The sequence below is a fragment of the Malania oleifera genome, chromosome 1 (genome assembly GCF_029873635.1).
Source record: "Malania oleifera isolate guangnan ecotype guangnan chromosome 1, ASM2987363v1, whole genome shotgun sequence".
Lineage (NCBI taxonomy): Eukaryota > Viridiplantae > Streptophyta > Magnoliopsida > Santalales > Ximeniaceae > Malania > Malania oleifera.
In genome coordinates this window covers 152,565,700-152,581,165 of record NC_080417.1, presented here as the reverse complement: position 1 = coordinate 152,581,165, position 15,466 = coordinate 152,565,700, and the positions used below count along the sequence as shown (strand labels likewise).

Here is a 15,466-nt window from a genome sequence, read left to right as displayed (position 1 = left end):
ACCAAACGGCAGCCACTTTTGACAAATTGCAACCATCTTCCCTTTAATCTTCATCATCAGGTTTTGGATACCCTTTCTCCACAAAGAAGCCATCTTCCATGTGAGGCCACCGAAGTGCAGCCAGCCAATTTTGACATCGGCATGCCTAGCTACAGCAAGTATTCTTGCCTCCTTTATTAATAAATGAGGTGGGCCCCAACAAATCTCCCTCGCCCGACTCATGCGGAGAATTCCACCAAACCTGTTGTGGTTCTACAAGTTTCGAGCTTTGACTTGGACGTTGTCTTAGTCATCACGTCTGATGCAAGGTCATCAGTATGGATCTTCTCTATACCTAGCTACTTTGACTCCAACGCTTCACGAATCCAGTGGTATCGAACATCAATATGCTATGACTTTGAATGAAAACTTGGATTCTTGCTGAGATGAATAGCGCTTTGATTGTCACAATAGAGAACAAACTTCTCTTGTTTGAGGCCAAGTTCCTCCAGAAACTTTTTCATCCAAACAACCTCTTTGCTTGCTTCAGTGATGGCAATGTACTCTACCTCAGTAGTGGACAATGCAACACATTTTTGTAGCCTTGATTGCCACGACACTGCTCCCCCTAAAAATGTCATCAGGTATCCCGAAGTAGACTTTCTAGAATCAACGTCACCGGCCATGTCTGCATCTGTATAACCTTCCAACATAGGTTTGCCATGACCAAAACATAAACATAAATGAGAAGTACCTCTAAGATTCCTAAGAATACACTTGACGGCTTCCTAATGTTCTTTGCCAAGATTAGAAAGGAATCGACTAACTACTCCAACTGCATGAGCGATATCCCATGGTGTACATCAAGCTACTCACGGCTAAAGAGTAAAGCACTATCTTCATTTCTTCTTTGTCATTTTCACTTATACGATATTGCTTGGAAGTAAGCTTGAAGTGTCCTGCAAGTAGGCAACTGACTGGTTTTGCTTTGCTCATGTTAAATCTTTCTAGCACCTTCTCAATATACCTTTCTTGAGATAAGCACAACCTTTTATTTTTCTTGTCTCAAAAGATCTTCATTGCGCGAATCTGTTTTGTTGGACCCAAATCCTTCATTGCAAAGGATTTGCTTAGTTCTTTCTTTAATTTGTCTATCTTCTTAGTATCACGACCAACAATCAGCATATCATCCACATAAAGCATGAGAATAATGAAATCAATGCTAGAAAATCTCTTGATAAAAATATAGTGATCAGTTGTGAACCTGCTATACCTGTGCACCATCATGAAGGAATCAAACTTCTTGTGCCACTGTCTCGGCGCCTGCTTGAGACTATACAACCTCTTTCTCAGTTTGCACACCAACTGTTCTTTTCCTTTAACCTCGAATCCTTCAGAATGTTTCACGTAGATTTCTTCCTCAAATCACCATAGAAAAATGCAGTTTTTACATCAAGCTGCTCAATCTCCAAGTTCAAGCTGGCAGCCAATCCAAGAACAACTCAAATGGATGACATCTTCACCACGGGCGAAAAAATCTCTTCATAGTCAATGCCTTTTCTTTGACCAAAACCTTTCACAACTAGTTGCGTCTTGCACCTTGGTTGTGAGTTTCCTTCTTCATTTTTCAATCTAGACACCCATTTGTTGTTGAGTGCTTTCATTCCTTTTGGTAGTTCTACCAAATCATAAGTGTGGTTCTCATGCAAGGATTTCATCTCTTCTTCATGGCTTTCAACCACTCAATCTTGTGCTCATGTGACATGACATTCTCATAACATTCTGGTTCTCCCCCGTCAGTTAGCAACACATACTCATTGCTAGAAGGTTGACGCTCCCTGATGGATCTTCTTATTTGGGGTTCTGCTGCTAAAGCTTCTTGATCACCTTCAGCTATCGGTTCATCAACTTCCCTGTTATCGTCATGCTCTTCTTGTGGCTGTGGCGGCAAATTTAGAATCAGCTCAATTGGATTCCTAAGGACATGCTTTGGATTATTGGCCTTCTCACAATTGTCAATAGTTTGATCTTCAAAAAACACCACATCTCTGCTTCGGATGACTTTCCTGTTCTTTGGATCCCATAATCTGTAGCCGAACTCATTAATACCATAACCGATGAAGATGCACTCTTTTGTCTTTGCATCAAGTTTGGTCCTTTCATCTCGAGGAATATGAACAAAAGCTTTACAACCAAATACCTTTAAATGTTTATAGGATACATCTTTCCCAGTCTAGATCCTTTCAGGAATGTCACCTCCTAAAGGAACTGAAGGAGAAAGGTTGATGAGGTTAACTGTTGTCATTAATGCCTCGCCCCAGAAGGATTTTGGTAGCCTTGAATGAGAGAGCATGCAGATAATTTTGTTGCAGATGGTTGTTCATTCTTTCTGCAACGCCATTGTGTTGAGGAGTATTGGGAACTAACTTCTCAAGCCTGCTACCATAGACTCTGCAATGCTCTTCAAATGGTCCAATGTATTCACCACCATTGTCTGAACGAACACATTTGAGCTATTTTCCACTTTGTCTTTCAGCATTGGCCTAGAACTTCTTGAACATATCGAATACCTGGTCTTTACTCTTCAAAGGATAAGCCCACACTTTTCCAGAGTGGTCATCAACGAATGTAACAAAATACAGTGATCCACCAATACTTTTATCATTCATAAAACACACATAAGTATGAACCAAATCTAGAATTTGCTTTCTCCTAAATGGGGGGTTCTTTCGAAATGCAACTCTACATTGTTTACTAGCTAAACAATGAGTACATTTTTTTAAAGAATTACCTAAGAAATTTGGAAAGAGCTTTTTCCTTGCAAGAATCTAGAGTCCCTTCTCGCTCATGTGGCCAAGTTTGTCATGCCCATGGTCTTAAATTTCCACGAAATTTTCGAAATTCCGGTCAAAATTTTCAATTTCTATCACCCTCGAAATCAAAATGGTAATCGATTTCCGTATTGCATAGTTTCCGTTGAAATCTCAACGAATCATCCGAAATTTATCAAAATCTCGAAATGTTAGCAAAACTTGTTGAAATTTTAACTATACAATGAAATTTTATCAGAATTCAAATGAGAACTTTAGGAGTGAAGTGAAATTTCTATCTTAATTTATTTTATTTATTTTATCGAAACAAAATATTATTATAAGTGCTTCTGAAATTATATGAAAAAATAAACTTACAGTAACATTTTATTTAACCATTCATGTCTAAATTATCATTATTTGTACAATAAATAATATTTAAATGATTTATGAATTTCATTTGTATTAACTAAATATATTTAATGTATATTAGCTTACAAATATGTTTGATACACATACTATTTTACAACTTTTCCACCTTATACAATACATAGATGTATTTAATTTGTAATATATTAGTCCTAAAACTTATATTATTATGTTTGTTAACCATTTCTAAAGTTTCACAAAGAATTTCATGCTTTACTACTAATTTTTGTTATTTTTTCAAATCAAAATCGAAATTGACATCAAAATTGAAATTTCTGTTGAAATTTCCGTACTTTTAGAGCTTCGAAATTTGAGTCGAAATCGAAATTTAGGACCTTGGTTATGCCATAACTCATTGGCGACTTCATGTTCTGTAGCATTCACATCTCTTACAAAGAGTTGCTTAGCTTGAGTGTAGTATAAGCTAGCATCCTTCTTTCCTTTATCCACCACCAAATTCCCTTTCTTGAGCTTCCAAACTCCATTACCGAAATAACTCTCATAACCCGTGTCATCAAGTTGACCTGTAGAGATCAGGTTAAGGCGAATGTCTGGTACATGCTAAAGATCCTTCGGTAGTAGCTTGCAGCCAGCATTTGTTTCTATTAACACGTCTCCTTTACCAGTAATTTTGCATTTGACTTCATTTCCCATCTCAACAAAGCCACAATCACCACATTTGTAAAATAAGAAGAAGTCTCTTCATGCTGTTACATGGAATGATGCTGCAAAGTCAATCATCCATGTGGTGTCTTGACAAGTGAGGTTAACGCGTCCTTCCTCGCACACCACGTAACTTTCACCTTCATCAGAAGTCACAGCTACACCCCTTTTGTCCTCCTCTTTCCTGTCTTCGCTAGTTTGTTTTGCCTTCCATTTCCAACACTCCTTAACCAAGCTTATTACAATAATAACAGGTGAAGTTACCCCTTGATTTTGATCTGCCTCTAGACTTGCTTTTGGACTTGCCTGTGTTCTTCTTGTCTCCTTGGGAATATCTGCTTCTTCACCTCTCAGTAACCATCGCTTGTCCTTGAGAGTGAGTGGGCAAGCCTTGCTCAGCTCTTCTCTTGCCTTCTCTTGTGATGCTATCCTTCACCATGCTCAAGGCTACCTTTCCGTTTGGTGCTGAATTACTGAGAGCTACACCAGTGTCTCCCAGCTATCTGGTAATGAACTTAGCATAATCAATGCTTGAATTTCATCTGCAATAGTTAGTTCCATGCTCACCAGATTATCAAGAATTTCATTAAATTTATCCAAGTGATCTGAAACATTTTGTCCATCATATAATTTTAAATTCACGAGTCTTCTTATCATGAAGGCTTTGTTCTAGGCATTCTTTGGCTCGTACATCTCTCCCAGATGTTGCCAAAGTTTGTAGGCATCCGTTTCTTTGGCTGTATCACGAATTGCCCTCGTCTCAACCCACTGTCTCATAACACAGACAACTTTTCTGTTGAGCATCTTCCAATCAGACTCGGTTTTTCCACCTGGCATGATCCCTTTGCATTCAATGGGATCGAACAGATCTTTACAGTACAACAAATCTTCCATCATTGTCTTCCAGATGGAATAATTTGTCTCTGTAAGGCTAATCATGGAACTGCTCCCAAGACTTGTACTTTCCTCCATTTAATATGCTCAGATACTGTACGTAGACAACTGCAGTGAACAATGTTGCTACAGTATAATCTCAAAGGTTATGACCAAATCCATCCATGAAGGCGGAATGAATACACATCAATAAAACCTGCCATTAAAGCAATATTGATGCACAGAAATAAAACCTACCGCCAAGGCGGTGATACCAATTATTGGGATATGAATCCCACCCAGGATCAAATAACATGCACACAAATAACACACAAGATTTACGTGGTTCAGCTAATTTAGTCTACGTCCACGGAAGAGGATTAACTTCACTATATATACATATATATTTGATTATACAGTGAAGGAGGAGGAAGATAACAATACACTCAATTCATTCACCTTAATGCACACTCACAGTGCACTCACAATTAATATATATTCACTCTCACCCTCTCTGTGTTTTTGTGTACATCACAACAGAGGGGAAGTACCCCTTTTTAGGAGGAGATTCCCTCCAAAAATCAGTATCTTTTTCTTCTTTGTCAAAAGGTGGGTGGAGTTGTTGCACCAAACGGCAGCCACTTTTGAGAAATTGCGGCCATCTTCCCTTTCATCTTCATCATCAGGTTTTGGTTACCCTTTCTCCACAAAGAAGCCATCTTCCATGTAAGGCCACCGAATTGCAGCTAGCCAACTTTGACATTAGGATGCCCAACTGCAGCGAGTATTCTTGCCTCCTTTATTAATAAATGAGGCGGGCCCCAACACAACACAACCTCAAGCTCATTTTGCAAGGAAACAAAATTCACAACCTCATCATCCAACAACATTCCTATTTCCTCCAACCCGATGCATCAACATCCCCCAAAATACTAGACTTCTGGACCCTAAAAAATCACCAAAGATTTCTCGATTCTGCTTTTTCAACTTCCCTTTTAAACTGACCTATAATCCTCCCAACCTCTAACTGAGCACTCCCTCCAAGTATCCTTAAACCAAAGAATGAAAATAGAAGTGATCTATCTACATGTTCTCAAAATGAAATAGGATTGGACCCTACTTCCTGTTGGGGCCCACCTCATTTATTAATAAAGGAGGCAAGAATACTTGCTGCAGCCGGGCATGCCAATGTCAAAATTGGTTGGCTGCAATTCGGTAGCCTCACATGGAAGATGGCTTCTTTGTGGAGAAAGGGTATCCAAAACCTGATGATGAAGATGAAAGGGAAGATGGCTGCAATTTGTCAAAAGTGGCTGTCGTTTGGTGCACAACTCCACCCACCTTTTGACAAAGAAGAAAAAGATGCTGATTTTTGGAGGGGATCTCCACCTATAAAAGGGGTTCTTCCCCTCTGTTGTGATGTACACAAAAAAAAACAGAGAGAGTGAGAGTGAAGATATATTAATTATGAGTGCACTGTGAGTGTGCATTAAGGTGAGTGAGTTGAGTGTATTAAAATCCTCCTCCTCCTTCACTGTATACCTATATATATAGTGAAGTTACTCATCTCCCGTGGACGTAGGCTAAATTGGCAGAACCACATAAATCTTGTGTGTTATTTGTGTGTATGTTATTTGATCTTGGGCGGGATTCATATCCCAACAATTGGTATCAGAACCAGGTTTACCGCCTTGTTAGCAAGTTTTATTTAATTTTTTATAAATATCGCCTTGACAGCAGGTTTTATTTCTGTGTATCAATACTGCCTCAATGGCGGGTTTTCTTGATGTGTATTGATAGTGCCTTCATGGCTGGATTTGTTCCTAACCTTTGAGATTATACTGTAGTAACATTATTCACTGCAGTTGTCCACGTACATACCCAAGCATATTAAATGGAGAAAGTACAAAAACTGGGAGCAGTTCCATGATCAGACTTACAGAGACAAATTATTCCATCTGGAAGACAATGATGGAAGATTTGTTGTACTGTAAAGATCTGTTCGATCCCATTGAATGCAAAGGGATCATGCCAGGTGGAAAAACCAAGTCTGATTGGAAGATGCTCAACAGAAAAGCTGTCAATATTATAACACAGTGGGTTGAAGATGTCATTCATTCGAGTTGTTCTTGGATTGACTGCCAGCTTGAACTTGGAGATTAAGCAGCTTGATGTAAAAACTGCATTTCTCCATGGTGATTTGAAAGAAGAAATCTACGTGAAACATTCTGAAGGATTCAAGGTCAAAGAAAAAGAACAGTTGGTGTGCAAACTGGGAAAGAGGTTGTATGGTCTCAAGCAGGCACCGAGACAGTGGTACAAAAAGTTCAATTCCTTCATGATGGAGCACGAATATAGCAGGTTCACAATTAATCACTATGTTTTTATTAAGAGATTTTCTAACAATGATTTCATTATTCTCATGTTTTATGTGGATGATATGCTGATTGTTGGTTGTAATACTAAGAAGATAGAAAAATTAAAGAAAGAACTAAGCAAATCCTTTGCAATGAAGGATTTGGGTCCAACAAAACAGATTCTTGGAATGAAAATCTTTCGAGACAGGAAAAATAAAAGGTTGTGGATATCTCAAAAAAGGTATATTGAGAAGGTGCTAGAAAGATTTAACATGAACAAAGTAAAACCAGTCAGTTGCCCACTTGCAGGACACTTCAAGCTTACTTCCAAGCAATATCCTACAAGTGAAAATGACAAAGAAGAAATGAAGAAAGTGTCTTACTCTTCAGTCGTGGGTAGCTTGATGTACACTATGGTATGCACAAGACCCGATATCGCTCATGCAATTGGAGTAGTAAGTCGATTCCTTTCTAATCCTCACAAAGAACATTGGGAAGCCGTCAAGTGGATTCTCAGGAATCTTATAGGTACTTCTCATTTATGTTTATGTTTTGGTCATGGCAAACCTATGTTGGAAGGTTATACAGATGCAGACATGGCTGGTGACGTTGATTCCAGAAAGTCTACTTCGAGACTCCTAATGACATTTTCAGGGGGAGCAATGTCGTGGCAATCAAGGCTACAAAAATGTGTTGCATTGTCCACTACTGAGGCAGAGTACATTGCCATCACTGAAGCAAGCAAAGAGCTTCTATGGATGAAAAAGTTTCTGGAAGACTTGGCCTCAAACAAGAGAAGTATGTTCTCTATTGTGACAATCAAAGCGCTATTCATCTCAGCAAGAATCCAAGTTTTCAAAGTCAAAGCTTGATGTTTGATACCACTGGATTCGTGAAGCGTTGGAGTCAAATAAGCCAAGTATAGAGAAGATCCATACTGATGACAATGCATCAGACATGATGACTAAGACAACATCCAAGTCAAAGCTTAAAACTTATAGAACCGCAACAGGTTTGGTGGAACTCTCCGCATGAGTCGAGCGGGGGAGATTTGTTGGGGCCCACCTCATTTATTAATAAAGGAGGCAAGAATACTTGCTGCAGCTGGACATGCCAATGTCAAAATTGGCTAGCTGCAATTCAGTGGCCTCACATGGAAGATGGCTTCTTTGTGGAGAAAGGGTGTCCAAAATCTGATGATGAAGATGAAAGGGAAGATGGCTGCAATTTGTCAAAAGTGGTTGCTGTTTGGTGCAGCAACTCCACCCACCTTTTGATAAAGAAGAAAAAGATGCTGATTTTTTGAGGGAATCTCCTCCTATAAAAGGGGTACTTCCCCTCTGTTGTGATATACACGAAAACACAGAGAGAGTGAGAGTGAAGATATATTAATTGTGAGTGCACTGTGAGTGTGCATTAAGGTGAGTGAGTTTAGTGTCTTGTAATCCTCCTCCTCCTCCTCCTTCACTGTATACCCATATATATATATATAGCGAAGTTACTCCTCTCCCGTGGACGTAGGCTAAATTGGCCGAACCTCGTAAATCTTGTGTGTTATTTGTGTGCATGTTATTTGATCTTGGGCTGGATTCATATCCCAACACTTCCTTCCTACACTCTAACAACATGGAAAATGATAGAGAGAACTAGTCTAGCCAACATTTTTTTGTTAGATCAGGAAATTCATCATCCCACTCAGCACGAAAATGAATAATAAAAACCTATCCAAACAACTAGCTACCACCCTCTCCCCTCCAAATGACCAAGAAAACAAAGCATTCTCCAAATCAAGGTATCTCAGTCCCCACTCCCTTATAAACCTACCAAAATTCTGCATCTCATTAGAACCTAAGACCCCTTTTCTTTTCCAATGGATATCTAACCACATTGAAATCAACCCCAACAATCAAACTAGGAGAACAAAAACCAAAAACAGCAAAAAGCTCATCCCAAAAAATAGATCTAAGAGTAGGCCTTGTAGGACTATAAACTGAAGTGAACCACCATCAACCACTCCTTCTAACATCAAAGGTCAAACAGAAAGGGAAAAGAAACCAACAGAAGAGTCCACCCTAGTAACATAAGAGTCCCACACAATCAAAATACCACCAGTAGTCCCCTGTGAAGGGATAAATTCCCAATCCTTAGGATAAGAGAGAATGGGGGAGGAGTACGTGAATGGAAATCCCAGCCCACTCCCTAATGCGGTTTTTGCAACAGCTAGCATAATTGAGAAGCTATAAGGGCACGGTAAAAGTCTAAAAACCAAGCCTAAGCATACTCTAACAAACAAGAGATAAAATTAGGGTACAGTGACTTCATAGATGATGCCTCAAGAGAAACATAAGGCAGTGTGCCTAAGAACTGCCAAAGCATGCAAAACTCAAAATATATATACGGAAAGAAAGAAAGAAGAAGCCTTGACTTCCTCCCATAAACAAAACTTTAAACTTTTACATAATGCAGCTTATGTGGATCTGGAGATGGCACTTCTCAGATATAGAGATATTCTTTCTTAAGGATGGGCTCTGAGGAGTCAGAACTAGGCAATTCAACCTTGGCACTGGGGTTAGGTCAAGCACTAGAATAAGATTCATCCACGGCTCAAAAAAGTTTCCAGCAGCCCTGCCGGTGAAAAATTTCTGGCAATGAAGCTAAAATAGACCAAAAGTCATAGAAGACAACAGACCAGGTAAAGTAGTAAAAAGAATGTGTGACAAACTCCACCATTTGGCGGCAATCATACTTATCAATGACTCCTATTTGTATAGGGAGATTTCATTAGAGGGGCTGTTGGCCTTAGCCTTGACTTCTGAATTGGAATTATACCCAGCTTGAAAAGCAACAGGCTTTTTTGCAATTATGCAAGGGTGAAAAGGAGATGCAGAAGAGTCGAAGACTCTCCACATAATCATACCAAGTTAAGGTTTGGTTTGCATAATGGAATAATAGCTTACAAAGGAAAAATGTGTCATTTTAAGGCAAATGACATGCAAAATTTACTGTTATTCCAAGTTTCAACTACTACGGAATGGTAAGAAATGGATATTTCCATAATAAAATTTGAGAATAGTCATTTTTCGCATAGGGTTTTGTCAAAGAAAAGACAACCAAATTCTGTCACTCTCTCCACTACTCTCCCGCTGTGTTATGCAAAAGACTCTCCAACCGGATCTGTGGGGTTTCTTGTTATAGAGAAGTGTTCTCTACACCCTATGCCGGCTTCTGATGAGGTATTTTCATCCTCATACACTCAGACCTTGCCCATATATTGTTCCACATACTATGTCAGATCCATCAGTAGCTGGTACAGAAAGGAAATCCATTGCATTCCAACAATTATAGATGACATTTTATCCCAGGTTCAAAAGGGGAAATTACAGTAACATGAGACATAGGAAGAATTCAATTAATATTCAGTGCAAAGCAGTTATAACCAAAGACCTAATAAGATATCCCAGTCAGTTTCACTACTAATAAGCAAAGAACAGCATTAACTCTCCTGCCAATTGTTTAGCATGATCTCCCAAAGCACACAAAAGATGATTGAACTGAAAGGATAAAAAAACAACTCAAATGGATGCTATACACATTTCAATAAAAACAGTAAATAAAAATTTTTAAAAAAGAAAAAGAAAAAAGAACAATGCTTACAAGGGTACACAGAGCAATCAATCTTGGTCCCTGCTGAGCTGCTCAATGCTAATGCTTCTCATAGATCTAATCATGTGTTCCTCAGATGCATGAATTTGAAGTAGTCTATTCTGCATACTTTGGAAAGAAGGGTTATCAAATGCTTCAGATATTCTACCATGCTGTAATGGGTCTTCAGAAAAATTGATCAGGGCTTCTGCAGCATTATCCCTCAACTCATCTGAATCATCTCGTAGCAAATCAATAAGCACTGGAATTGCCCCAGAATCAGCTAGCACTGTTCTGCCCACTGCATCATAACTCAGTTGGGCAATTGCCCCAGACACCTTCTCTCTGACTTCATTATTCCCATTCCTCAAAAGCTCAATTAAAATCAGTATGGCACCAGCATTTTGAACAACTGATACTGAATGCTTATAACCAGAAAGACCCCATAGAACATCAGCAGCTGCAGCCTTTGCTTCGTCGCCATCTCCTTGAAGAATCGTCACCAAGTGTTCAACAATCGCAACTGCATTCCCTTCAGCAATAGCTAAGATAGAAAACACATCCTCTGCAATCTCCCTGCCAATGGGATCGGGTCCTCGAAGAAGCTCAGCATACAAAGGAATAGCCCCAGCTTGAGCAACTAGACGAATGTGATCAACATGAGCTGATATCACACCAAGAGCATTACCAGCAACTAGTTTTGTCGGAATATCTCCAACCCGCAATAACTCGACAAGCACTGGAACTGCACCCACATCAACAAGCATACGTTTTACCCTTCTTGTTATTCCAAGTAATCCAATTGCCTGAGCAGCTCTTTCCCTAGAAATCATGCTGCCATGGCTAGCTGATTCAACAAGAACGGAAAGGCCTCCTGAGCTGAAAATAACCCTCCTAGCCTCTTTCGACAAAGCCATTGCACTTAAGATCTCTAACAAGTACCGTCGTGTACCATCCACACATGAAATAAACATTCTGATGATAGTTTCCAACCCACCATTCCTGGCTACTATTGCCCGATTTGTGTCACAACAAGTGACTAGACTCCAAATACATTTAATCAGAACTCTCTGAAAGCTGCCCTCAGAATGTGGTAACAACCTCAAGAATGAAGTGATGGCACCGGATTGACCAACAATCTCTGCCAATCTGTTTCCATCACCCTGACGAGCAATGCAATTTAAGCAGTAAGCAGCAACTTCTTGAATAGCGGGGCTTAAAGTCCTTGGAGGGTAAGCAAGAAGCCCAGCAAGTATTGGCACAGTCCGCACTAATATATCTTCTGGAACATGATAAGATTGTTGAGCAAGCCTGATAGTGGCTCTTACTTGCAAGTCCTCATTCTGGTAAGCAATTATGTTTTTATACTGATTGAATGCTTCCTCCCAATCCATGCTTATCTTTGATTGATCCATCAAACAGATTTCAAGCCTGACGCATGATCATCCCATTTAGTTAAATCTTCAGAGCTTCAACAACTGAAATCAAGAGCAGTAAAAAAAAAGTTAGAATTCACATATACAAATTCATATGCAAAGCAAAAGAGTTAACTTCACCTGTAGTAACCCGATTAAAATATATATATATATATGTATAATGAATAAATAAATAAATAAAGAGATATTTTGGAAGAGATATTTTGAAAGGAGATATTTTGAGATATTTATATATAAATATCTTCGAGGAGATATTTATTTTGATTACTTAAAAGGCCAAGTTAGGTTTTTCTTTATAAACTCTCATTCTCTCTCTCTCTCTCTCTAGACACGAACTCCACTCTCTCTCACTCTAAGATTTTCGGGTCGTGTGTTGCCAGAATTGACGATCCAACGTCGCTACGTGGATCAGAGAAGGAATCCCTACAGGTTCTATGGATCAGAATTTCATTTCGGAGATTTCCGAGTTTCTCCCAAAAATCAAGGTAAGGGTCGGTTTTTGCTTTTGGTTCGGTAGATCTGTAGTATACGAGATAATACTGAAGTGTTGTTCTTCAAGTATTAGGATTCGGGGTTTTCGTGCCATTGTTTTGAACCGTGTAGGTTTGGGGTTCGGAAAGCTAGTGCTTGAGTTCCAGGTCATTTTGGACTCCAATTCACACGCAGGTAAGGGGGTTATGTTATTACAATGATTTATACAATATGAATCGATTGAAATGTTGAAATAACTTTTAGATATCGAGTTACGACGGTTTTAGGGTTTTCGGGCCTCGGTTCGGTAAACCAACTTTACTTTCAAAACCAACCAATCAAATTCAAATGTTATATTTTTAGAATATTGTACTTGTCATTCCGGACCTTTTCACCGGACGGAAATGTTGTTTTCGTTGTTTAAAACCCATACTGTGATATTAACTGTTTATATTTACTTTCAGGTTGTTTTTGAATGTGGAAAACTGTGTGGCAGGTGTTGATGTTGTGAAATACTAGAACTGTTGTGAAAATGTAGGAAGTTTATTTGACGACTACGGGCCAGATTTCACGTAATGATGTGTTTTGTGAAATGATTTCAAAAGAGTGTTTAAATTGTTTTAATTGCACGATATGCTTTAGGAACCCTGGGGAATGATAGTGCAGGCACAGATCCGTTGCCAATGAGGACACCATACTTTTGATCTATATGAAGCCAGGCTGTATTGAGACAGTAGGGGCGGTCAACCCCGATTGTGGGGATTTATACATGGTATAGAGTTTGAGGGCGTGTCCTATCCTGCATATCTGTACATTTATGTAATTGTTGTTATATACTATAGGGGTGTTCATATGATGAAAATGGGCTGCGTATTTTACAATTACAAAAACAATGATTATATATGTTTATGTTTTTGTCAAACACTTAAAGCATGCTGACCACACATTGTTATTAGCTTAATCGTCCCTTACTGAGAGGTGTCTCACCCTATCATACAAACTATCTTTTCAGGTCCTTATCGAGGTTGAGATTAGCAAGGACTGGGGCAAGGTAGCGATCTGTTTTTGAGTGAGCGTCTCCACGAGCTCGATTTTGTAGGTTATGTTATAGGTTTTCAAAACTTGTAAAATGTTGTAAGACTCGAGGATGCGTCGAGTATCATACAGTATTGTATATGGATGTTGGAATAGTTGTATTTATCTATCAGACAGTTAGAACTATGGTAATAGTTTGATGGATGTTTATGTTTTCCGTTGCGTATATATCTATTGAGAAGTATATCAGGTACACAGACGTCACTACAGTAACACCCAGGCCGTAAGTTGGGACCGAGGCATTACAGGTGGTATCAGAGCCTAGGTTTGCTAGGTTCTGCAGACTTTGACGGTCAGTGAGTAAATTACCAGAGTATTGGCTGTAATGAGATAGAGTTAGAGAGTTAGTCGGGTTTTAGTATGGAGGCTCGGAGGTGGGATTTCCTTCGACGGTCTTCTGTGCTTTTCCAAGAATGACGATTTCAAAAAAATCATGGTAAATTCATCAATGGTTTCATTTCTAGGTTGAGAGACTTGACTCGGATGTCGAGATGAAAGGTTAAACGGTCTAGTGTGTATGGGTTGTTGGTGCCTCGAATACGTGTTGCTTAATCTTCTTGTCCCATATTTGCATTTATTGTGTTAAATGTGGAATAATTAAGTCGGCTTTTACCTGTGTACAGGATGGAACCTAAAGGGAAGAGGATTATGGCAGGAGGCGATAATTACCTGGATGCCTCCAGTGAGGATGAGACTGAGGCACCTGTGTTCCTCTGCGATATAGCAAGGCAGGCCAGGAAGGAACCCAGGAGGGGTTCCAAAGAGCAGGGTCAGATGGTTGCAAATAGAGGCTGCACGTACCAACAGTTCTCTAGAACGAATCCGCCGGCATTTTTGGGAAGGCCGAACCCGATTGCGGCGGAGGACTGGTTACAAGAGATGGAGGATCTACTGGAGGTGTCTGAGTGCACAGAGGAACAGAAGATTAAATACGCCGCCCTCAAGCTGGTGGGGGAGGCTAAGAGATGGTGGCGATCAACTAGGCTAGTCGAGGAGCAGCGCCCAGGGTACGTGTCGACTACCTGGAGTCACTTCAAGGAGGTGTTCTTCGCACGATACTTCCCCATCGCCACCCATAAGGCGAAGTCTGAGGAGTTCCTCCACTTGACTCAGGGATTGATGCTGGTGCAACAATAAGCAGCTAGGTTTGTGGAGTTATCTCGGTTTGCGCCTCACATGGTTTCAGATGAGCCGAAGAAAGCTAATATGTTTGAGAGGGGCTTGAAGCAAGCTATACGCACACAGGTGGTAGCGTTGATGATCCACGGGTTTTACGAGCTTGTGGATAGAGCCATAGCGACTAAAGCCAGCATCCAGGAGGGGGAGAGAGCGGCGAATCAGAAGAAGAGGCTTTTTTCCCAGAATTCACAGTCAGACTCCGGCAAGAGCTATTGGAAAAAGTTCGGTGGTCCTTCAAGCCAACAGCAACAGCAGTCGGGATCTCAAGCTTCCCAGGGGAGTTCAAAGAAGCCAATGTGTCCCAAGTGCTAGAAGCAGCATTGGGGCGAATGCAAGTCTCGATTATCCAAGTCTCGACTGTCGGGCGATAGTGACTCTCCCTTCAGCACCGACTCAGCACCGGGATGGTAACTAGGCACCTCGAGGTGGTCACTAGGGAGGCATCGCTCAGGCTAGGGTGTACTCAATGACGCCAGGCGATGCAGAGAACATCGGCAATGTGGTGACAGGTACCATTTACAGCTTATCATAT

The 15,466-nt window shown here is 40.1% G+C and overlaps 1 protein-coding gene across 10 annotated transcripts in view; it reads right to left on the bottom strand.

The window, feature by feature from the left end:
• Positions 1–15,466, bottom strand: part of LOC131162145 (vacuolar protein 8) — a 62,074-nt gene that overhangs the window by 33,310 nt on the left and 13,298 nt on the right. For all 10 annotated transcript variants that reach the window (XR_009138695.1, XR_009138697.1, XR_009138698.1 and 7 more), the window contains exon 2: positions 10,766–12,231. Coding sequence is in view for 1 of the 10 variants with exons in the window: in XM_058118365.1 (XP_057974348.1) it covers positions 10,783–12,168 (1,386 nt within the window). In the remaining 9 variants the exon portion in view is untranslated. The remainder of the gene's footprint in view (positions 1–10,765; positions 12,232–15,466) is intronic.